This window comes from Grammomys surdaster, unplaced genomic scaffold (genome assembly GCF_004785775.1).
Source record: "Grammomys surdaster isolate TR1022 unplaced genomic scaffold, NIH_TR_1.0 168, whole genome shotgun sequence".
Classification (NCBI taxonomy): domain Eukaryota; kingdom Metazoa; phylum Chordata; class Mammalia; order Rodentia; family Muridae; genus Grammomys; species Grammomys surdaster.
This window is the reverse complement of record NW_021604616.1, coordinates 9,145,041-9,168,357: the sequence shown is the minus strand read 5'-3', so window position 1 is coordinate 9,168,357 and position 23,317 is coordinate 9,145,041. Positions and strand designations below refer to the sequence as shown.

General features: G+C 37.7%; 1 protein-coding gene across 2 annotated transcripts in view; it reads right to left on the bottom strand.

The window, feature by feature from the left end:
* LOC114620332 (vomeronasal type-2 receptor 116-like) overlaps positions 1 to 23,317 on the bottom strand; it is a 44,037-nt gene that overhangs the window by 5,354 nt on the left and 15,366 nt on the right. The window contains exons 5-6 of one of the 2 annotated variants that reach the window (XM_028766423.1): positions 22,470 to 22,593; positions 18,249 to 19,160 (exon numbers count right to left, since the gene is read on the bottom strand). In XM_028766423.1, coding sequence (XP_028622256.1) covers positions 18,249 to 19,160; positions 22,470 to 22,593 — 1,036 coding nt within the window. Of the gene's footprint in view, positions 1 to 18,231; positions 19,161 to 22,469; positions 22,594 to 23,317 lie in introns of those variants that run through there. The other variant, XM_028766422.1, reaches the window with a different exon arrangement.

Here is a 23,317-nt window from a genome sequence, read left to right as displayed (position 1 = left end):
GTAAATATTAATGATTACCTCCACTAAGTCATAAGAATTCTGAACTCTAAAAATAAATAATTGTATTTACACTGTATGTAATTGTCCAAATATTGACATGGTAAGTTGAATGTGGCATTTTCTTTCCAGTGTAGAAAGCATGAAAAGTGGAAAAATGCAACAATCACAACATCTCCTTCATGGCATGGTGAAATTCTTCAATGATCATAGAACAACATGAACTAATTTAAAAGCTTAGAAATGTAGAAACAAATTGGGAATCAGCATGAGCCAGAAGATAAAAATCCAGGAGAACATCCTATTAGTACATGGGTCTGTTGATGCAGATCACAGTGTCCAGTACATATATTCTCAATTCATGTTTTTGTAACCATGTATGTTTTAAACTTTTTTTATGGTTAGTCTGTTACATGTATTATACAAATAGATTTGGAATACCATTGGAACTTTTGATACTTTGCATTCCCTTGGACTCTGCTGCTGAGGCATTCTATTCAAGTGAAAAACAAGTTGAAAAATATGTTTATTTGTATTCTTCACTAACCCAAAGCACTATGATTTCAGCAAAGATTACAAACAGCAAGAGCTCAGGGTTGAGTTTCTCTTGATATGAATTGGATAAACATGTGAAGCAAGATACATTTAATGTAAAAATATTTTAGACAGATCCCCACAGGTTATATCAAAGAATGACAGCTAAGATTAAAGGAAAAGGCAAAAAGAAATCATTGATTGTAAGGTGGCTCAAAATTAATATAAGAAATATAATTAATAAAGAGCTTTTGGTGGGTCTCAATTTGGGTTTACTAGTAAAGCCATAGAGACTTCTGTATAGTACAAGACTATTGGTAGTTTGTTGGCGAAACCTCTCAGCTAACATTCTAGAAATAATTATATATCCATGGTCTTTACCTTTGTATCCTATTATGGTCTTCCTGTCATTCTGCTTCATTCTTTCTGTATCCCTGCACTGCTGACATTAATATTGCAAGGAAAATGTGGAATCTTTCCCATTAGTTGGTATGAAAAACAATCATGTATTTTGACAAATAAAGAGGTGGTAGGACAAGGAGAAGGATGTCAGAAGTGGACTTTTGTATCCCTGCACTTTTCGAACCATCTGGGGTTCTCCATGGCTGCCAGCCTCCTTCTCCCTCCCCATCATCTCTTTATCCCTTGCCCTTCTTTTTTCTTCCCTCCCCCTCCTCTCTTCTTCTCCCAGGTTCACCTCCTCTTCTGCTACCTAATCACCGAGCTCCAATGCAAATATAGTATAGCAGAATAAATATCCTGCTACAAGGAAGAAATGAAGGAAAAGAGAAGAAAAAAGAAAGAAAGAAAAAAAGAAAAGAAGAATAGAAAAAGAAAAGAATGGAAGAGAAAAAAGAAAGGAAAGGAAAAGCAAAGCAAAGAAAAAAGAAATGTTTTGTTCAGGATCAATAAATAGCAAAAGGCTCTTGCTGGTAGAAACACATAGACAACTCAAGTAAGTAAAAATATAATTTTTATTGGGGAGAGATAGAGCAAGGATTGAGTGTTGATCAAGAGTTCATCCTATGGAAAAACTAAGAAAATATTTTTATGGGTATCACAGAGTAGAAACTGTAAATACAGTATATGAAAATAGAAAATTATTTGAGTTGCCAGACAATTATGCCAGAATCATCCACAAAATAGCAGTCATAAGCATAAATGAAGCTTTGTTGAGAAACATATAGAAGCATGTACTATGACTTCAGTTAGTCACTCTAACAAGCAGTATAAAGCAAACTCAAATTGCCTGCAATGAGGCCTGGGTGGGACATGTGTTGTACAGAAAAGTAATCCAAAGAAATGTGTACTTTAGAATGATTACTGACCAAGATAGAGCTTGTAAGTAATATAATACTGAGGATTATGGGGCTGTCTAACTTGAACAAATATATCTTGTATGATAGTTGGGTATTTGCATTGATACATGATATATATTTCGCACTTCAGTCTTTTTACCCAACATCCTGCTGTTTTGAATATTGTACTCTTTGAGATTTTGGAATATTGAGATGAGAGAAACTATTAGTCACAAAGCTTTGACAGTTTTGTATATTTTGCTTATACGCAACTTATCTGCTCCCTCATTCTCTATGATGTGAGGAGTTGACAATATCCTTTTTAGCTTGACCCTTCCTTTACTCTTTTTCTAACTTGATAGACTTAAATCTATATAAAACAATTAAACACAATACTACTACTTGTAGGGCAGATCTCACGCCCGGGTCGCATGGGGGCGGCCTGGGTGTGGGCACGGGCCGGAGCCCATGCGCCCGCACACATATGTCAGGGCAGTCTTGGGACGGCGGGAGTGCAGAGCCGACCGAGGAGAAAAAGGCTTCTCATACCCTGTCCCGTGAGCTGGTGTGCAGTGACAAGAGACACAGGACACAAGCCATGTGGCTAACTAGAGTACAGAGAGTGCCGGGATGGACGAACAACTTCTCTCCCTCCCCCTGCCCCGTGTGGACAGGGGCACGCGGAAGCCTTGACTTACTTGAACGAAGAGTCCAGAATTTAAGAGACATGTGACGATTTAAAATATGTTGATTTATTAACAGATGACAGGCTTGGGTGGTGAATGATGAAACGCTCTCCCGAAAAATGTCGGAAGGTGACTTGCTTATATATTGGAATCGGAGGAGAAGGGCGGAGCCAGGGAAATCTTGAGGCAGAGATTTGTTCTCTCCGCCCCCTCTCTGGGCTCTGGGGAGTGTGGCCAAATTACAGTCCCACAACTACTGCCTTAAATGCTTCATATAAGTTCATTTCTCATGATCAAGAGAGACATAAGAAACACAAACATAAAATTATTATTTAACTACTGGACAAGTCATATGAATGTGAACTGATATATTGATCAGACTTTTGTGTTTTTAAAAAATCAAATATAAGCTATAGTGCATGTGTGTCAATTTTTATTGTTTCCTACTAAGTTTGAGTCTAAATTTAAACAATGTTTTGGTGAAAAAAATTTAATTCATTATTCCTCAGAATCTGTAATACATACATTAATATTTGGATAAGAAGAAAAAACAGAAGAAGAAATAGATGATGGAAGGATGATAGAAGAGACAGAGAGAGAGACAGATGAGAGACAGAGACAGAGATAAGTAGAGAGACAGAATGAAAGATGACAGATGATCTAGTAGAAAGAGAGAGGGGTACACAGATTGACAAAAGGTAGAGAGGTGATAAATTACATATATGTACACACATACATACGTACATATATACATACAAATATGCACACATACATATATTGATACATACACACAAGCATACTTACGTGATGAGAAAGAGAGAAAGCAGAGAGACAGATATACAGAGTAAGAGAAACAGAAACAATGAAGGAAATAAGAACCTTTATAAATTTATAATTATTATTATTTCCCCATCAACAATCCTTCCCCTATACACCCTACCTTTCTCCTCTAAAGTAGTGGGGGGGCCTCCTGGGTATTCACCTACCCTGGTATGTAAAGTCTCTGTGAGGCTAGGTATGTCTCTCCCATCTGAGACTTCACACAGCATTCAAAGTAGTAGAACATATTTCATTGACAGGCAATAACTTTTTGGATAACCTCCACTTCAGTTGATTGGGACACACATGGAGACCAAGCTGTACATCCCAGGAAGGAAGTTCCAGCCCATGAATATTCTTTAATTGGTGTTTCCATCTCTGAGATCCCCAAGGATATAGGTTAGTTGACTCTGTTTATCTTCCAGTTGAATTCCTTTTCCATTAGAGGCTGCAACCCTTCCTCCTGTTCTCCCATCGCTTCATCTATGGTTGGAATGTGGGTGTCTGCATCTGCCTGAGTCATAAGCTGTTTTGAGCCTCTCAGAGCTGTACTCTGTAAGAATAATAGAATCTAATTAATCATGTGAGGGATTGGTACTTGCCCATGAGATGGGTCTCAAGTTGGGCTAGCTATTGTCTGGCCAATCCCCAAGGATCTGTTGTATTCACTGTCCCTCCATTTCTAGTGGATGTGATAAATTTAGGTTTGAATGTTATATGCATGTGTTGGTGTCCGTATCTTTCTATTGGGTTTCCTGTTTGGCTACAGGAAGTAGAACATTCATGGTCCATAGACCAAATGTGGTGAGTCACATTTAAGAACACCTCCATTGAATTTTGGGTGCAACTTATACCCCAGGACTCTGTCTCTTCCTGGAGAGGCCCTGTACTTCATTATCCGTTATCAGTTGCAGATACCCATTCATTTTGTCGACTTCTCTTTAAAACAACAACAAAAACAACAACAACAAAACAGATAACAAAAACAATATTGAAACTTACAATTACTTTGTGAGGAATGAGCATCTCTGATATCAAGCAGCAGTATAGAACAGTAGTGATAAAAATACATAATACTAGCACACAAACAGACATATTGACCATTAAATTTGTATCAGTGGCACAGAAATAAATCCATACATATGTAGACATTTGATTTTGATAAAACCATGCACAGAAAAAAAGATATTATCACCATCACATGATACTGGTCTAACTGGTCTCCATGAAGAAGAATGAAATTAGATCCATATTTATCACCCTCAATTTCAAGTGGATCAATGACCCCTACAAAAAACAGATACACTAAATCTCAAAGATGAGAAAGAGGGAGGAGTCTTGATTGCATTAGTACAGGAGACAATTTCCTGAAGAGAACATCAATGGCTCAGGCTCTAAGATAAAATGTAGTAAGTGAGATATCATAAAATTGCAAAGCTTCTGTAAGGCAAAGGCCATTGTCAATAGGACAAAACATAAGAATGTAGATTGTGAAGAGAACATCATCAAACCTACATCTGACAGCAGGCTAATATCCAAAAACTATAAAATTTGAAAAGTCAAACAATAACAATCCAGGTAACCCAATTTAAAAATGGACACACAGAGAGCTAAACAGAGAATTCTCAGCTGAGGAATCTCTAGGGCCAAGAAGCACTGAAAGAAATGTTCAAAGTCTTTAGTCATCAGGGAAATGCTAATCAAAATAAAATCTTGAAACAAGGAAAGAGAAGCCACTAGATGCAAGTCCACAGACTAAGCTTCAAAAGTGCTCAGTTTCTAAACAGTGCCCCATGAGTAACCAAGCCAAAATGAAAGGAAAAATGGTATTCTAAACATGCACAAAAAAAAGCAAGTAACATAGACTCAAATGACAGGGCTATATGTGGTTTAATTAACAATAATCTTTGCCACTACCTATCTTCATTCAATGTTTTAGCAGAATGTATTTTCTTCAACATAGATTAAATATCCTAATATGACTGTTTATAACTTTCTGAGAGTTATTTAATTGTCTGTAGTTCTTTATGTATTGTCTGGTGAACTGTCCTCATTGACATCAGCATGTATATATTACTCCTCTGGTTTAGGTCATACTTAGATAATCATGTTAATGATACATTATGTAATTTTACAAGTAGTTGCTTCCTGTTCAAATATACAAACTCCTACAAAATGTCCTGATTTAATGGCTCTTAACACTTTCTGCCTCCTCTTTACCAACTAAACCTGAGTCTGCTTGTTAGTGTGTTGGAAATATATCAGTTTTGATTTGATCTTCACAGTGCTGCAATTTGAATGGTTGTGGTTTTCTTTAGTGATCTCAATCTGTGACAAAGAGACATTCCTTTGATGAGTATAGGAAACTAGATGTATGTGTGAATATGAACTTCACTAATTAGAATATTTAGAGAAAATTTTATGCGTAGGGCAATTCCCAGTAGCTAACAGTAGTTATCAGAGAAGAGGTAATAAGGATGAAACTAAGATGTAAGTTAGACATCATATACAGGAGAATCTTGCAACCTTGACCACCTGGCAGAGTTCTCTTTTAATTTAATTATATGAAATTCTATAGGTAGAGATAGATTCCTTTTTTATTGTGTTTTTTTTTGTTCCATCATTCTTTTCTATTTAACTTGTTTTAATTTTTAGTTTTTCAGTTTAGATACTGTTCACTGTCCCTTCTCAGTCAACCCCTCTCACAATAACTCTCACACACATCCTCCCATTCTCCTCTTCACAGGTGTGGAACCCTGGCTTCCCTCCCACCTTAACACTTCAAGTCTCTGCGGGCCTGGACAAGGCAGTCCACCTAGAAGAACATATTCTACAAATATGCAACAGCTTTTGTTCCAGTTGTTCCATGCACACATGAACACCAAGCTGCACATCTGCTACACATGTGTAGGGAGGCCTAGGTTAAGCCCATGTATGTGCATTGTTTAGTGGTTCATTCTCTGAGAGCTCCATGGGTCCAGGTTAACTGAATCCACTGGTCTTTTGATAGATTTCCTATCCCCTTGGGGCTGCCAATCTTTCCTAATATTCTTCCATAAGAGTCCACACAATCTCCATCTACTGTATGGTTATAGGTGACTGTATCTGTGAGAATCATCTACTGGACGTAAACCTTCAGAGCAAAACAGAGGGGAAATGGGGAGTGGAAAGAAGGGTTCAGTATCAGAGGTTGGAAAGGACAGGTGAGATGGCTAGATGCCATAAAAATGAATGGAAATATGCAACTGATATTGTTTAGGAGACGGGGCGGGGGGGCATCTCCATGAAGCAAAAGAGTCCTGAGATAAAGGAAGTACCCAAGAATCAATGGGGGTAACCTTTTATGTGAACTACTCTATCTAGGATATGGAACCTGAAGAGGTCACCTTCTCTTCCCAGGCAGGAACCCAACTATGTTCATAAGTGTAGTTGCCATTTATAAACTGACTGAACAGAATAATCATTTACAATTGTGCCAGGAGTTATAGATTTAGTCATCATTTATAACCCATGATAGCACAGAATTATCTTTTATAATTGTTTCCCATCAACCAACACAAATCTCAAAATTTAAGAATATACAGGCATATTTTACCAAGGCCATTCCTGAACAGGGACAAAATTCATGGACAGAGTGTAGAAAAGTTGAGCAGGCACTGTACAAGTTGGAATGCATCCCATGAGCAGACAACAAACCCTGACACTATTACTGATACAAATTTGTGCTTGAAGATGGGAGCCTACACTGCCTGGTCCAAGGCCCCAGACACATATGTAGCAGAGGACTGCCTTTGCTGGCCACAGTGACAGAGAAGGAAAGTAATTTTGAAGAGATTTTATGCCTTAGGAAAGGGATATGCCTGGGGCAGGAAGAGCACTATCTCAGAGATAAAGGGAAGAGGTAAAGGGGTAAAGAACTCTGAGAAAGGAGAAAAACCAGGGGCATCTATTGGGATATAAATCAATAATTTTAAGAAAGGAATCTAGAGGCTTGTTATCCCAAGACATGACAGCCCATTCTCAGGCTGGCAGTTTATGAGGTCTCATGGGCAGTAGACAAAAGTAAAATCTCCAAGCTGAGTTACAAAACTTGCATGTTCCAACTGGTGTATTATCAACTTTTAATAGCGTTTTTGTCAAGGTTCTCTAGAGGCACAGAATTTATGGGTGGTTGCTACATAATAAGGGAATTTGTTGATTACTTACAATCTGTAGTCCAACTCTCCAAAAATGGTTAGCAGCAGCTGTGAATGGAATTCCAAGGATCTAGCAGTGACTCTGTCTTACAAGTCAAGAAGGCAAAGAATAGTGAGACTTCCTTTTTCCAATGTCCTTAAGTAGGTTTCCAGGAGAAGGTATGTATCAACATGCTTGGATCTTGGATTAGCCTTAGTTTCCTTGGATTAAAGGTGTGTACTAGCTTGTTTAGGCCTAAGCATTTCATGGCCACTATGCTTCAAAGTCAGGATCACATATGAGCCTTCCAATTCTGGATTATAGTTCATTCCAGATATAGTCAAGTTGACAACCAAGAATAGCTACCACAAATGGCCAAAGTAACAATTGTCATTTGGGCCCATGAAAAACCTTCAGGCTAATGCTGCTGTCATTATTTTTCAATATCTGGCATACTGCAATGTTTATTCTTATATTGGTAAAACTTCTCTATTTGTCTAATATTGGTCTTACATTGTTCCTTGATCATTAGACACCAAAGTGGCCATATGCAAGCTAACTTCTCCAAGAAAGAGAAGTCCTGAAAGCTTGGTGGTTTTGTTTGTTTTTTATCATTCTTCCTGACCATTCTTTTTCCATCACTATAAACCCCAAGTAAGAGAGTATTAATGCCAACGATTTTAATTTTTTTGCTCTATTTTTTGCTTTAGAGACAAAACATAGGTGGCACCACAACCTCATAGGCCATGTAATTGCTTTGAGGGCATTGTAAGAAGAGAACTTCAATTTGATCTTGGTCCACCTTCTCTAGCCCTGTCAATCTTGGTGAGTTCTTCAACGTTTACTTTCTTCTGATTATTTCTTCTTTGGAAGTCCAAAAGCAGTTCTTCCAAGTATATCTTGAAATCGTTTTATCATAGGGAGATATATGACATACTTATGTGTGTCACAACTTCCACAAGGCAAGGGAAACTTCCTAAAATAAGAATAGGTAGTACACATTCGAAATTCATGGGGAAGCTTAGGAAAATAAACATGGAAGGTAGCATAAATGATTCTTAAGAAATTTGCCATCAACCTAATATTCCCAAGTTTTACAAATAATAAAAGCTTCCCTCAAGCCTGCAACTTGAGGAGATCCAGAACAAAATTGAAACACAGTTGATCATGATCGTAGCATGGAGGTCTGCTTTACTGAATTTTTGTCAAACAGCTGTGCTGGCATTCTGAATTTACTGTTCCCATTAGATATGGGTGTGGCAATGTTATTTTAGAAATAGGGAGGTTTTTGTTTCCCTCCAAGGCTCAATATATTTCTGCCACTGGAAATACTTAAATAGAGTTCCAATGAAGAAATGAATTAACTCTAGTTGAGCTGGTCATCAGCCAAATAGTAAAGTTACCAGGAAAATCTTGAAATTTTATAGCCAAGAGTATAGTGATTAAAGCAAAGAAAGACTGTGACTAAGAGAAAAGTCATATGCTGTTGTTCTAACAATTTTATATTTGTTTTCTTTCATATAACTATAAGGATAGAAATATTATTTTAAGTCTAATGTCTACTATTTTATAAAATATTAAGGAATCATAGAGAAATTGGTAGTAATAGAATAGAAAGCTATAAGTGAGTTTTGATTTTGATTATTTCATTCCATTTATAAAAAAATAGGGGAGAGATAATTAAAGGAATAGAAGTCAAATGAACAATTTATATTAAAGAAAATTACAAAAATTCAACATGAACAAGTTGTGAGACAAGCAAGGTAAGTTCTCAGATGAGTTGATGCACCAGAAAGGTAAACATTACATAAAATATATGTAAATGTCTAAATTTAAATTAATGTGAGCATAGTCAGCTAACTTTCAAATAGCTGGACATGTTTCAAATTTTGTCATACTATGAATATGGGATCTAGGTTGATTGTCATGGTTGACATATAATTCACTTTTGGTAATAAAATACATTTCAGAATGAAGCTTTGCACTGTTAGTATATAAAGCATAACACCACCAACTAGAGTGCTATTATATTATAAAAGATTACATTTGCCTTGCCTGGTCCTTTGGCCTGGGGCAGACACAGAGTTGGTCTGCTCCTGTGGAGATACTGAATCCTGAGCCATCCTAGAGGAGCCACTGCACTCAGAGCAGCCAAGGAGCCACTGCACTCAGAGCAGTAGACACCAAGGTGGTTTGCACTTGGGAGACATCGTATCCTGAGCCATCCTAGAGGAACCACTGCACCCAGAGCAGAAGGATTTCCAGATCCAAGAGGTGGCCTGAGTCCCAGGAGTTCTTCCACCCAGGAGATTAGGATCATAAGACCACAGAGACATCTAGACTCTGAGGAGCTCTCCCACAAGAAAGATAACTGGAAATACAGACTCCAGTCTTACACAGTGATGGCAGGTAAGATGTCGAAAGGCAAACGCAAGAACATAAGCAACAGAAACCAAAGTTTCTTGGCATCATCAGTACCCAGTTCTCCGAATATAGCAATCCCTGGACACCCCATCACACCTGAAAAGCAGGATTCAGAATTAAAATCACTTCTCATGATGATGATAGAGGATTATAAGAAGGACATAAGTAACTCCCTTAAAGAAATACAGGAGAGTACAAGTAAACAGGTAGAAGCCCTTAAAGAGGAATCACAGAAATCCCTTAAAGAAATGCAAGAAAACACAAAGAAGGAATTAAACAAAAACATTCAGGATCTGAAATTTCAAATAGAAACAATAAAGAAAGCTCAAAGGGAGACAACCATGGAGATAGAAAACCTAAGAAAGAGATCAGGAGTCATAGATGCAAGCATCACCAACCGAATACAAGAGATAGAAGAGAGAATCTCAAATGTATAAGATACAGTGGAAAATATTGACACAGTTGTCAAAGAAAATGCAAAAAACTCCTAACTCAAAACATCCAGGAAATACAGGACACAATGAGAAGACCAAGCCTAAGGATAATAGGTATAGATGAGAATGAAGACTCCCAACTAAAAGGGCCAGTAAATATCTTCAACAAAATTATTGAGGAAAACTTCCCTAACCTAAAGAACAAGATGCCCATGAACATACAAGAAGCCTACAGAACACCAAGTAGACTAGACCAGAAAAGAAATACCTCCCGTCACATAATAATCAAAACATCAGATGCACAAAACAAAGAAAAAATACTAGAAGCAGTAAGGGAAAAAGGTCAAGTAACATATAAAGGCAGACCTATAAGAATTATACCAGACTTCTCACCAGAGACTATAAAAGCCAGAAGACCCTGGACTGACAGCATACAGACCCTACGAGAATACAATTGCCAGCCCACATTACTATACCCAGCAAAACTCTCAATCACTATAGATGGTGAAACCAAGATATTCCATGACAAAACCAAATTTGCACAATATCTTCCCACAAACCCAGCACTTCAAAGGATAATTGGTGGAAAACGCCAACACAAGAAGGGAAACTACAACCTAGAAAAAGCAAGGAAGTAATCTTCCAACAACCTCAAAAGAAGATAACTATACAAACATAATTCTACCTCTAATAACAAAAATAACAGGAAGCCAAAGTCATTTTTCCTTAATGTCTCTTAGCATCAATGGTCTCAATTCCCCAATAAAAAGACGCAGACTATCAGACTGGATACACAAACTAGACCCAGAATTTTGCTGCATACAAGAAACGCACCTCAGTGACAAAGACAGACACTACCTCAGAATAAAAGGGTGGAAAACAATTTTTCAAGCCAATGGTCCCAAGAAACAAGCTGGAGTAGCCATTCTAATATCAAATGAAATCGACTTTCATAAAAAAGTAATCAAAAAAGATAAGGAAGAACACTTCATACACAGCAAAGGAAAAATCTACCAAGGTGAACTCTCAATTCTGAACATCTATGCTCCAAATGCAAGGGCACCTACATACATAAAAGAAACTTTACTAAAGCTCAAACACACATTACACCTCATAAAATAATATTGGGGGATTTCAATACCCCACTCTCAGCAATGGACAGATCATGGAAACAGAAACTAAACCAAAACACTTTGACGTTAACAAAAGTTATGAACCAAATGGACTTAACAGACATCTAAAAAACATTACGTCCTAAAACAAAAGAATATACCTTTTTCTCAGCACCTCATGGTACCTTCTCCAAAATAAGCCATATAAATGTTCATAAAACAGGCCTCTACAGATACAAAAAGATTGAAATAATCCCTTGCATCTTATCAGATCACCACAGACTAAGACTGGTCTTTAATAATGACAAAACCAATGGAAAACCCACATGCACATGGAAACTTAACAACTCTCTACTCAACTATGACTTGGTAAAGGAAGAAATAAAGAAAGAAATTAAAGACTTTTTAGGATTCAATGAAAATGAGGACACATCAAACCAAAACTTGTGGGACTCCATGAAGGCAGTGCTAAGAGGAAAACTCATAGCTCTAAATGCCTACAAAAAGAAACTGGAGAGAGCACACACTAACAACTTGACTGTACAACTAAAAGCTCTAGAGCAAAAAGAAGCAAATACATCCAGGAGGAGTAGAAGGCTTGAAATAATCAAACTCAGGGCTGAAATCAACCAAATAGAAACAGAAAGAACAATACAAAATGTCAACAAAACTAGGAGCAGGTTCTTTGAGAAAATCAACAAGATAGATAAACTGTTAGCCAGATTAACCAGAGGGCACAGAGACAGTATCCAAATTAATAAAATCAGCACTGAAAAGGGAGACATAACAACAGAAACTGAAGAAATTCAAAAAATCATCAGATCCTACTACAAAGGCCTATACTCAACAAAACTGGAAATCCTGGATGAAATGGGCAACTTCCTAGACAGATACCAAGTACCAAAGTTAAATCAAGAGCAGATAAACCATCTAAATAGTCCCATAACCCCTAAGGAAATAGCAGCAATCATTAAAAGTCTCCCCACTAAAAAAAGCCCAGGACCAGATGGTTTTAGTGCTGAATTCTATCAGACCTTCAAGGAAGACCTAATACCAATTCTCTTCAAACTATTCCACAAAATAGAAACAGAAGGAACACTACCCAGTTCGTTCTATGAAGCTACAATTACACTCATACCCAAACCCCACAGAGACCTGACAGAGAAAGAGAACTTCAGACCAATCTCCCTTCTGAACATAGATGCAAAATTACTCAATAAAATTCTAGCATACCGAATCCATGAACACATCAAAGCAATCATCCATCATGATCAAGTATGTTTTTTCCCAGGAATGCAGAGATGCTTCAATATTCAGAAATCCATCAATGTAATCCACTATATAAACAAACTCAAAGAAAAAACCCACATGATCATATCATTAGATGCTGAGAAAGCATTTGACAAAATTCAACATCCCTTCATGATAAAAGTCTTGGAAAGATAAGGAATTCAAGGCCCCTACCTAAACATAGTAAAAGGATTTACAGCAAACCAGTAGCCAACATCAAACTAAATGGAGAGAAACTTGAAGCAATCCCACTAAAATCAGGGACTAGACAAGGCTGCCCACTCTCCCCCTCCTATTCAATATAGTACTGGAAGTTCTAGCCAGAGCAATTAGAAAACTAAAGGTAGTCAAAGGGATACAAACAGGAAGGGAAGGAGTCAAAACTTGACTATTTGCAAATGATATGATAGTATACATAAGGGAGCCCAAAACTTCCACTAGAGAACTCCTAAACCTGATAAACAACATCAGCAGAGTGGTTGAATATAAAATTAACTCAAAAATCAATAGCTTTCCTTTACTCAAAAAATAAACAGGTTGAGAAAGAAATTATGGAAATGACACCTTTCACAATAGTCACAAATAATATAAAATACCTTGGTGCAAATCTAATCAAGCTAGTGTAAGATCTGTATGACAAGAACTTCAAGTCCCTGAAGAAAGAAATTGAGGAAGATCTCAGAAGATGGAAAGACCTCCCATGCTCATGGATTGGCAGGATTAATATAATAAAAATAGCCATCTTGCCAAAAACAATCTACAGATTCAATGCAATGTCCATTAAAATCCCAACTCAATTCTTCACAGAGTTAGAAAAGGAAATTCTCAAATTCATTTGGAATAACAAAAAACCCAGGATAGCGAAAACTATTCTCAACAATAAAAGAACTTCTGGAAGAATCACCATCCCTGACCTCAAGCTGTACTACAGAGCAATAGTGATAAAAACTACTTGGTATTGGTACAGAGACAGGCAGGAAGATCAATGGAATAGAATTTAAGACCCAGAAATGAACCCACACACCTATGGTCACTTGATCTTTGACAAAGGAGCTAAAACTGTCCAGTGGAAAAAGGACAGCATTTTCAACAAATGGTGCTGGTTCAACTGGATGACAACATGTAGGAGAATTAAAATTGATCCATTCGTATCTTCTTGTACAAAGCTCAAGTCTAAGTGGATAAAGGACCTCCACATAAAACCAGATACACTGAAACTAATAGAAGAGAAGGTGGGGAAGACCCTCGAATTCTTGGCCACAGGGGAAATGTTCCTGAACAGAATACCAATGGCATATGCTATAAGATCAAGAATTGACAAATGGGACTTCATAAAATTGCAAAGTTTCTATAAGGCAAAGAACACTGTCAATAGGACAAAACGACAACCAACAAATTGGGAAAAGATCTTTACCAGTCCTACATCTGACAGAGGGCTGATATCCAATATATTCAAAGAACTCAAGAAATTAGACCCCAGACAACCAAATAAACCTATAAAAAAAAATGGGGTATAGAGTTTAACAAAGAATTTTCAACTGAGGAAACTCGAATGGACAAGAAGCACCTAAAGAAATGTTCAGTATCCTTAGTTGTCAGGGAAATGCAAATCAAAACAACCCTGAGATTCCATCTCACACCTGTCAGAATGGCTAAGATTAAAAACTCAGGTGATAGTAGATTCTGGAGAGGGTGTGGAGAAAGAGGAACACTCCTCTATTGTTGGTGGGACTGCAAGATGGTGCAACCACTTTGGAAATCAGTGTGGCGGTTCCTCAGAAAATTGGACATAGCATTACCTGAGAATCCAGCTATACCACTCCTAGGCATATACCCAGAAGGTGCTCAAACATATAACAAGGACATATGCTCAACTATGTTCATAGCAGCCTTATTTATAACAGCCAGGAGCCTGAAATAACCCAGATGTCCTTCAACTGAGGAATGGATTCAAAAAATGTGGTATATTTACACAATGGAGTATTACTCAGCTATTAAAAACAATGAATTCGAGAGGTTCCTACGTAACTGGATGGAACTACAAATTATCATCCTGAGTGAAGCAAGCCAATCACAAAAGAACACACATGGTATTCATTCACTGATTATTGAATATTAGCCCAGAACCTTGAAATGCCCAAGATTCAACTCACAGGCCACATGAAGCTCATGAAGAAGGAAGACCAAGTGGGGGTGATTCGGTCCTTCTTAGAAGGAGCAACAAAATACTCAAGGGAGCAAATATGGAGACAAAGTGAGGGACAGAAACTGAAGGAGGTGCCTTCTGAAGACCATTCCACCTGATTTTCCATTCCATATGCAGTCACCAAAGGTAGATGCTGATGTGGAAGTCAGGAAGTGCATGGTGATAGGAGCCTGATATGGATGTCTCCTCAGAAGTCTTCAAGAGTCTGACATATTCAGAGGCAGATGCTCACAACTAGCCATTGAACTGATAATGGGGTTCCTAATGGAGGAGTTAGAGTGAAGGCCATTGGAGCTGAAAGAGATTGTGGCCCCATGAGGAGAGCAAAAATACCAACCAACCAGAGCTCCTAGGGTCTAAACCACCAGCCTGGGAGCACTTAGGGAGGAATTCAGGGCTTCAACTGAATACATAAGAGTGGAGGGCCCTGCTGGGCATAGGTGGAAGAAGAGATCCTTGACCTCATGAAGGCTGGACGCCCCAGGGGGTGGGAATTTGAGGGTGGGTGGTGGGAGTGGGGGGGGTAGGTAGAGTTTACATCCGCAGAGAAGAAGGAGGAGGGGTGAGGGGATAGGAAGTTCTTGGGGGGGGGGGATGGGGTAAGGGGACAACATATGAAATGTAAATAAAACATCCAATAAAAAAAATAACCTTACATAAATCTTCATAGTAAGAGCTGATATCTTTGAGTATTCCAGGAACTGTTCTGAGCATTTACAAGTAATGTTCCTCTAGTGACCCTGCTGTGGATGGCAAGTCTGGAGACCAAGGCCCAGGCACAAGCCCAGTTCTGTGCCTGGGGAGGAATAGATGTGTTGCCTAGGAAGCCACGATGGGAACTATGAGATGGGTCAGGACATGGAATTGGGCTGGCCAAGGAGCTCCTGAATATCACTGCCTTTTTTTTTCCCAGAGGGAATGAGGTCGATGTTTATTGTTGCTTTTGTTACAGAGGCTAACATTTGTAGAGCCCTAACCATGTTCTCCCTTCTCTGAGCACTGGACAAGTATAGCACTTCTCCACTTCCTCTGAGTGCTGCTCAGCAGGTGTGACCATTATCGTGAATATTTCCATATGCAGACTCTGAGAAGCACAACTCTATAACCTGGCCAAGGCCACCCAGCAAGGTGACACTGCTACAAGGTTTGAGGAAGCAGTCAGTGGAGAACATTGAACAAAGAAAATGCAAGGAAATATGATGACCTTGGATACATTCTTTTCATCCTGCCTAGGGAGGATTTTTTGGATTCAAGAAATCATCTATTTCAATAAATGGCAGCAGGAAATCAAGGTGTGTAAGTTCAAAATGGAAACAATCTGTCTCCCAGGGTGTTTGGAAACACCCACCCTATTGACCAAAATGAACAAAGTAACTGAAATTAGATTCAGCCCACCATTCCAGCTTGGGGAAACAGGTTCTTTGATCATTCTTTCTGGGTATGAGACTGTGATGAATGACTCCTTTATTTATTTGACTTCTCCATTTCTTAGGTGTTCAAAGCATTAAAGGAAGCAGAAATGGGGGACTTAACAGAAAATCATGTTCTCAGTGATGGACCTGGCCTCACATGCCCTGCAGAACCAGCCTTTCGAATTCTAGTGTCAACTACCTGACCCTGGTCCCTAAAATGGAAAACTAGCTCTTTGTACCAAATGTAGCTCGGATCTTTTCCTGTAGGTTTGAGGGTGGGGATAGTTCATTGTTTAATTACACAGCTATTATTCAATGTCAACTGAGAATGTATCCTTTTGAAATCATCTGTTTTAAGCTATGAAAAGGAGTTAAATGTTGGTCACTTCCTCATTCAGTGTGGTCACAAGTACTGGGAGCACAAAGAAAGAGCATAGTGCACTCCCTCCTTAGAAGACAATGGGTGGCAAAAGCTCGGAATACTAAGATACAATTCACAGACCACATGAAGCTCAAGAAGAAAGAAAACCAAAGTGTGGATGCTTCAGTCCTTTTTAGAAGGGGGAACAAAATACTTACAGGAGGAAATATTGAGGGAAAGTGTGGAGCAGAGACTGAAGGAAAGGCCATCCAGCGACTGCTCCACCTGGGGATCAATCCCATATACGCACACCAAACCCAGACACTATTGTGGATGCCAAGAACTGCTTGCTGACAGGAGTCTGATATAGCTGTCTACTGAGAAGCTCTGCCAGAACCTGACAAATATAGAGGCAGATGCCCGAAGCCAACCATTGGACTAAGCACGGGGTCTCTAATGGAGAAGTTAGAGGAAAGACTGAAGGAGCTAAAGGAGTTTGCAACCCCATAGGAAGAACAACAATATCAACCAACTAGACTCCCCCCAGAGCTCCCAGGGACTAAACCACCCACCAACCAAAGAGTACACATGGAGCGACCCATGGCTCCAGCTGTATATGCAGCAGAGGATGGCCTTGTTGGGAGTCAGTGGGAGCAGAGACCCTTAGTCCTGTGAAAGCTCGATGCCCCAGTATAGGAGAATGCCAGGGCTAGGAGGAGGGAGTGGCTGGGTGGATAGGGAACACCTCATAGAAGCAGGGGGAGGATGGAATGGAGGGTTTCCGGGATGTGGGGAAACCAGGAAAGGGGACAACATTTGAAATGTAAATAAATAAAATATCCAATTAAAAAAAAAGATTACATTTAAATCTTGCCAGCTGTTGATTTTCAATATAAACACATAAATTCATACAGACCATTATAAATTAAATGAATGTTTATATATATACATATATATATATATATATATATATATATATATATATATATATATACTGTTGTTTATTTTCAAATATGGTATCTTGAAAATTGATTATATAATAAACTTATATGCTACTTATATGGCAATTACGTTTTTAGCATGACTATTTAATAGACAATAAGAAATTATATTCCAATGGATTTTCAAACTAAATAATTTGCTATTTCAGACAAAAGGAAGAATGCTCATGAAGTTCAATAAACTTAAAAAAATAAATGAAAAGGAAGAGTTTATATCAAGAAAGGATACAAATATTTGACATGATCAAGGAATGGAGCCACCAAGTCTTAAACTCAGACAAGTTGAATCACCAGAGCAAATGTGGTTTTCAGACAGGAAGTATAAATGATATTCATACTGTAATACTATAATATAGTTGAATAAAGGAATAAAACCTGATAAAACTACATTAATACTATAACTGTATAATATATTTTAGAATGATATATGAATGATCACTTTTATAAAAGTGTTAACATAAAAGCTAAATTTATTTTTAAATTATATTTTAGGAGAATTCTTCCTTCTAGAATATGTTTTTTTCCTGATATGATTAAATGCATTCTTCTCTGGTCTCAACAAAATAATGTAACACTTGGGACCAAATATAAAAAAAAGGAGGGCTGTGCTGGAAGCCAAGATAGAGAACACTTCCATAGCCACCATGACTTTCCCTTTAGTGCTGTGGTAGACAGGAAGAAAGGTGACCCAGACACAGAAGAACACCAGCATACTGAATGACAGAAATTTGGATTCGTTGAATGTATCAGGCAAATTTCTAGACAAGAAAGCCATGGTATAACTCCCAAGGGCCAAGAAACAGTGGTATCCCAGGACAGAGTGGAAGGCAATAGCTGAGCCCTTGTTGCACAAAATGATGATGTGTCCATGTTCAGTATGAGCATCTTGGTCAATGAATGGTGGAGAAGTTGCCATCCATAGTCCACAAAGAAGAAGTTGGATCATAGTACAGATAGGAATGATATAGTTTGGAACTCTTGATATCATTATCCACCTTACAATTCTTCCTGGAAAACTGACCTTAAAGGCAAGGACCACAGTAATAGCTTTGGCCAAGACAGTGGAAAGAGCCATAGTGAAAGCAACTCCAAAGGTGGTCTGCTGAAGGATGCAGGCAGCTGTGTTTGGCTGACCAATGAAGTTCAAAGAACATAGGAAACATAAGGTGAGTGTGATGAGCAAAATGTAACTCAGAGATCTATTATTGGCCTTGACAATAGGAGTGTCTCTGTGTTTCACAAAGATCCCTATAACAAAGGCAGTGAGTGCAGATAAGAACAAAGCTATGCTGGCTAGAGCCATCCCCAAGGGATCTTCATAGGATAGAAAGCTCACAGATTTTTGGTAGCAAATGTTCTTCTCTGTATTTGCATAATGACTCTCAGGACACTTCACACACTGGTCTACATCTAGTCAGAAATATAGTTTATCATGAGATCAGGAGTCCAGTCTACATTGATTTCTTTTATTCTAAGACATTACCAACTACAAAAAATGTCAAAGAAGTCACCATACATTGTTTCCTCAGGTACAAAGCAATTAGTACACTGGTATACATAATTCTAGATTTATAAACTGCATCTTATTGTTTAAATGTTTCTTTAAGTATTTATGTCCACCTATAATAGGATTTGATCCACTCCTTAACGAGTATCATCACACACCTTCCCTTTTCTAAGTTTTTACTCACAACTCCTTGTGCTCTTTATCTCTACCATTTACATTTTAATAGCCACATTGTCCATTTAGTACTGCCAGTGTATGTACTACTGGGAATGGCTTCAGTGGGAAAAACGTGTACACTTTAAAGCCTTAACTTTTTAAAGAATAGTATTGTATCTTTTCAGGTACCTATCATCTTCCAGTAAATTCTTTGACACTCTTCATGATTGTGAATCAAATTGTAATACCTATATGCCTTTGTACTCTTTTCTTAACAATATTACTTGGCTTTTACTGACAATGCTGTACCTCTTTTGAAAGTAACTAGAATAATAAATAACATTGCAAAAACCTTCTCTGGCCCTGATAATACTGGTAATTCACAGATCCTTTATAACTTAAACATGGGAAATCTAGATTAGAGGAAATATTTTTTTGCAAAATTTTTCAGATAATGCCTTCTTATATGTGAATCTTAAATTTATTTTTCTTCCTAAAATGCTTGCATTTTCAAATCTGTTTCTCTCTGCTAGAGTTTATGCGATAGACACTACTACATTAGATAGTGCTCAAAAACCACCCAATAATATGTTTGCAAAACATTTGAAGCAAAAATTAATTTTGACATAGAATGAATATTCTTAGAAATTGTGAGGGACTTTTGAAAAAAATTATAATACTCTGATCTGGAATTTTTTTTAATTTTGTACATTTTATGATTAGCATAAAATTGGTCCTCCCAGATTTATAAATAGCATTATGGTGGATGGTAGTGTGAATATTGTTTGGCCCACAGAGTGGCACAATTTTGAAATGTGGCCTTGTTGAAAAAAGTATGTCACTGTGGGAGTGGGCTTTAAGACACCTGTTTTAGATACCTGGAAGTCTGTCTTTTCTTAGAATATTTCACCTGAAAATGTATGACTTCCAGCTCCTCCTGTGCCACTCCTTCCTGTATCCTGTAATTCTCATGACTTGAGGATAATTTACTGAACCTCAGAATCTGTAAGCCAGCCCAAAAAAAATGTTGTCCTTATAAAAGTTGACTTTGTAAAAGTGGTTTTTCACAGAAGTAAAACCCTAAATAAAGCATAAGTTAGTACATGGAGTGGCATATTTCTGTGATAGGGATGACTGCATTTTTAGTTGAAAGGAGGTGGATTTTGAGATTTTGAATTTGGAAAGCAGTTGAATGTTTAAGTGGAGCTTAATGGCCTGTCCATGTAGTAACGTGGAAACCTTTGTGGATTAGGGTAATTTGAAATATGAAAGCCTATTTCTAGAAGTTTCTGAGGAGAAGAATTTCTATATGGGACTGCTCTTGAGATATTTTGGCTGCATTTTACCCTTGTCTAAAGAGCCTAACTGAAGCTAAAATAAGATTTATATTAACTGAATTGAAAAAGGATGTCCCCATAAAACAGAAAAGAGACTTAGATTTCTGGTTAAAACTCATAAAGAGTATTTTCATACAAGTATAGAATGGTTAGAAAGGAAAAATAGAAAATATACGGTTCAAATAAAAATAAAGGAGCACCAGAAAGCGAAATGAAGAAGAAGTCTAGTTTCAAGGAGACAGTTAACAGAGTACTGATCTTTGTACAAGATCTCACCCACCAAACTATTTTTTTGTATTTGCAGTAAAAAAGGGAATACATTGAAATTTTAATCTGGAATGAACTACAGTTCAGAAATAGAGGGCAAACTTGTGATATAGATCTGAGGCTGGAAGGCACAGGCCTTTTACCTGTATCATGGGGAACAGTAGCCATGAAAAGCTTAGGACAAGGCATGGTGGGATGTGCCTTTAGTCCCAGGAGACAAAGAGAAATAGGTATGTGAGTTTAAGGCCAGCCTGTGGCAGAGCAAGTTCCAAATAAAGAAAAGTTTAAATCCAGGTGTGATAGTACATGTATTACATCTCAGCATTCTGGAGACAGAGACACGCAGATCTTTGAGTTCAAGGTCAATCTACAGAGCAAGTCCCAAGACAACCAAAATTATGCAGTTAGAGAGTTGTAAAACAAAAGCTTGTTATAGAATAAGGGGGAACCATAAAAAGAGAAAGAAAAGAGAAAAAAAAAACTAGATGTCACATGGACTTATACAACCTAAAGCCAGTTCCTAGCCATACAGCTCTCCCTAAAATACCACAGACATTAATCTATCCTAAAGGGTCCAGTAACAAAATAATATGTTCTGTAAAACTCTAATCCAGGAGAAGCCAGAAAGTTAGTAAGACCTTCACTGTATACAAGAATACAAAATAACACTGTTTTCCAAACACAGAGAAATAGTTCCCACAAATTCATAACACATAAGAAAATGTGTTAGATGCATGCCTTCTTAACTCAGACCAAATTTAAGCATAGATAATGGAGGTAGCCATGAAGATACCTCCCTTCCCAGGAAAGGAGGTATTAGAAATTGATAGCTAGTGGGATGATATTCAGTTTTCTTTTTCAGAGTGCAACACCTCCTTGGTTAACAACCATTAAGTAAAATGCACACACATAGGTATATATGAGTGTCGTGAACTGTATTAGATAATTTAATTACAAATTTTGGGATATAGGGAAAGGATATATAGCCTGAGAGAAGTGTGAGTGGAGAATATAAAGAAAACAAATTATAAAAAATTATCAAACAACTAAAAATGAGAAATGAGCTGTTAATAATCACTATGAAGGGATAACATATCTGAGCCTTTTATGGTTCTTAAAAATTATTAAAATACATTTTGAAAAACTATCACTGATACTTTAACTATACACGTAAAATGGCACTGTGAATTAAAAAAATTGAGAAGTACAGAGGAAAATATTGTATCTTCCTATACCAATATTGACACTGGATTAAAGATATAAATCAAGAATCATTTGTAATGGCTGTGTTCAACTGTTTCAAGGGGAAGGTGATGAATTATGATATTTAAATTCCTTTAGAAAATAAATGAAAAGATTTATATCTGACTTCTACTCAGATCTATTTCATTTGCTAGCATACTGTGGAATCCAGTAGAGAAATAGGAAGTTTTCAAGAAAATTTGTATTTACCTGTCTCATTTGAAATCTCATTGTCTGCACAAGGAGTACACTTGTAGCAGCAGATGGCCTTGCCCTCAAGGGTTACTTTCCTCAGTCCAGGCCTGCAACTCTCACTACACACAGACAGAGGGATCTGATGAAAAAATAAGAGAATGTTATCTAATGCTTATGGTTATATGAAAATTCATAAAAACAGAGTTCATAAATGTTATACACTGAAGGGTAAAGTACGATTATTAACACCTAGAAATATTTAAAAGATTATTTGTAGTAATAGGAGATGGGGAACTGACAGAACCCACCAGAATGTTCCAGATGCCAGAAAAGCAAGAGATTCCCAGGATCCAACACTGATGATATTAGCAGAAATACCTCATTAAGGGGAAAGAGAACCTGTAGAGACCATAACTATAGGTTAGGCAAGGCCCCTGGTTGCAGGATGTGGCCACTCACCAATCTCAAAAAAATTAACCAAGAATTCCTCTTATGTAAATAAAATACAGGGACAAAGAGTGGAGTAGTGTCTGAAGGAAAGATCTATCAGAGACTTCCTCACCTGGAGATCTATCCTGTATTCAGCCACCAAACCAAGACACTATTGCTGATGCCAACAAGTGCTTGCTTTCAGGAGCCTGATACAGCTGTCTGCTGAGAGTCTCTGCCAGAGCCTTACCAATACAGACGCAGATGCTTGAGCCCACCATCTGACTGAACAAAGGGATTCCAATGGAAGAGTTAGGGGAAAGACTCAAGGAGCTGAAGGTGTTTGTAACCACATAGGAAGAAACACATTATCAACCAACAAGACCCAGCAGATCTATCAGAGATTAAAACACCCACCAAAAATAAACATGGTG